This window comes from Eimeria mitis, genomic scaffold (genome assembly GCF_000499745.2).
Source record: "Eimeria mitis Houghton genomic scaffold, Emh_scaff1750, whole genome shotgun sequence".
Lineage (NCBI taxonomy): Eukaryota > Apicomplexa > Conoidasida > Eucoccidiorida > Eimeriidae > Eimeria > Eimeria mitis.
Window position 1 is genome coordinate 2,665 of NW_013570067.1, and position 705 is coordinate 3,369.

The 705-nt window shown below is 37.4% G+C and overlaps 1 protein-coding gene across 1 annotated transcript in view; it reads left to right on the forward strand.

Moving 5' to 3' along the window:
- The window catches only part of EMH_0042870 (N-ethylmaleimide-sensitive factor, putative), a gene marked incomplete at both ends in the record, with an annotated part of 3,153 nt that overhangs the window by 2,097 nt on the left and 351 nt on the right, over positions 1–705 (forward strand). Inside the window, one exon of the mRNA XM_013495787.1 lies at positions 376–460. Within this exon, the coding sequence (XP_013351241.1) occupies positions 376–460 (85 nt within the window). The remainder of the gene's footprint in view (positions 1–375; positions 461–705) is intronic.

A 705-nucleotide genomic window follows, 5' to 3' on the forward strand; every position in this document is an offset into this window, starting at 1 on the left:
GTTGCGGTGTATACAGGATGCTGGTATAGCCAAGGCTTTCAATGTTTGTTTAGATGTTCCCCCAGTAAAGGGCTCAGAAGAAATTGCTGCAGCTTTAACTGAGCACTGCGCCGATCGTTATTTATTTCCTCAATCAGAAATTATGCAGGTGTATATACACCCCAAATACTTTATAAATTACACCTCAACAAAAAAATGAAATCTACAAATATTATATGAAACAGAGAGAGAGGAAATAAGACGTTATCTGATGCTGCGAGGGTTTAGGGTTTAGCATTCAGGGTTTCGTGTTTAGGATCTATGGGGGGGATACGGCTCAGGAATTAGGGTTTAGGGTTTAGGGTTTAGGGTTTAGGGTTTAGGGTTTGTGTTCAGGTGTGTGAGTCTGGGGTGTTAGATACAATCCCAGTGAAGCAGCTCATTATGGTGACGGAGATGGCGGCGGAGAAGTGTAAACCAGGTGAGGATAGAAGAGATAAATATTATTTTATTTATTTTTTTTTTGTTTTTTTTTTGTTTTATTTTATGTTTCGTTGTTCTTTTTTATTTCTTGTTGTTTGTTGCTACACCCGCTCTCTCGTTTGAGGGTTTATGAATCTAATCAACGCTCCATGCACTCTCAACCCTAAACCCTAAACCCTAAACCCTAAACTGCAAACCCTAAATACTGTAAAAATAAAAATAATAGTAAAAATAAATAAATAA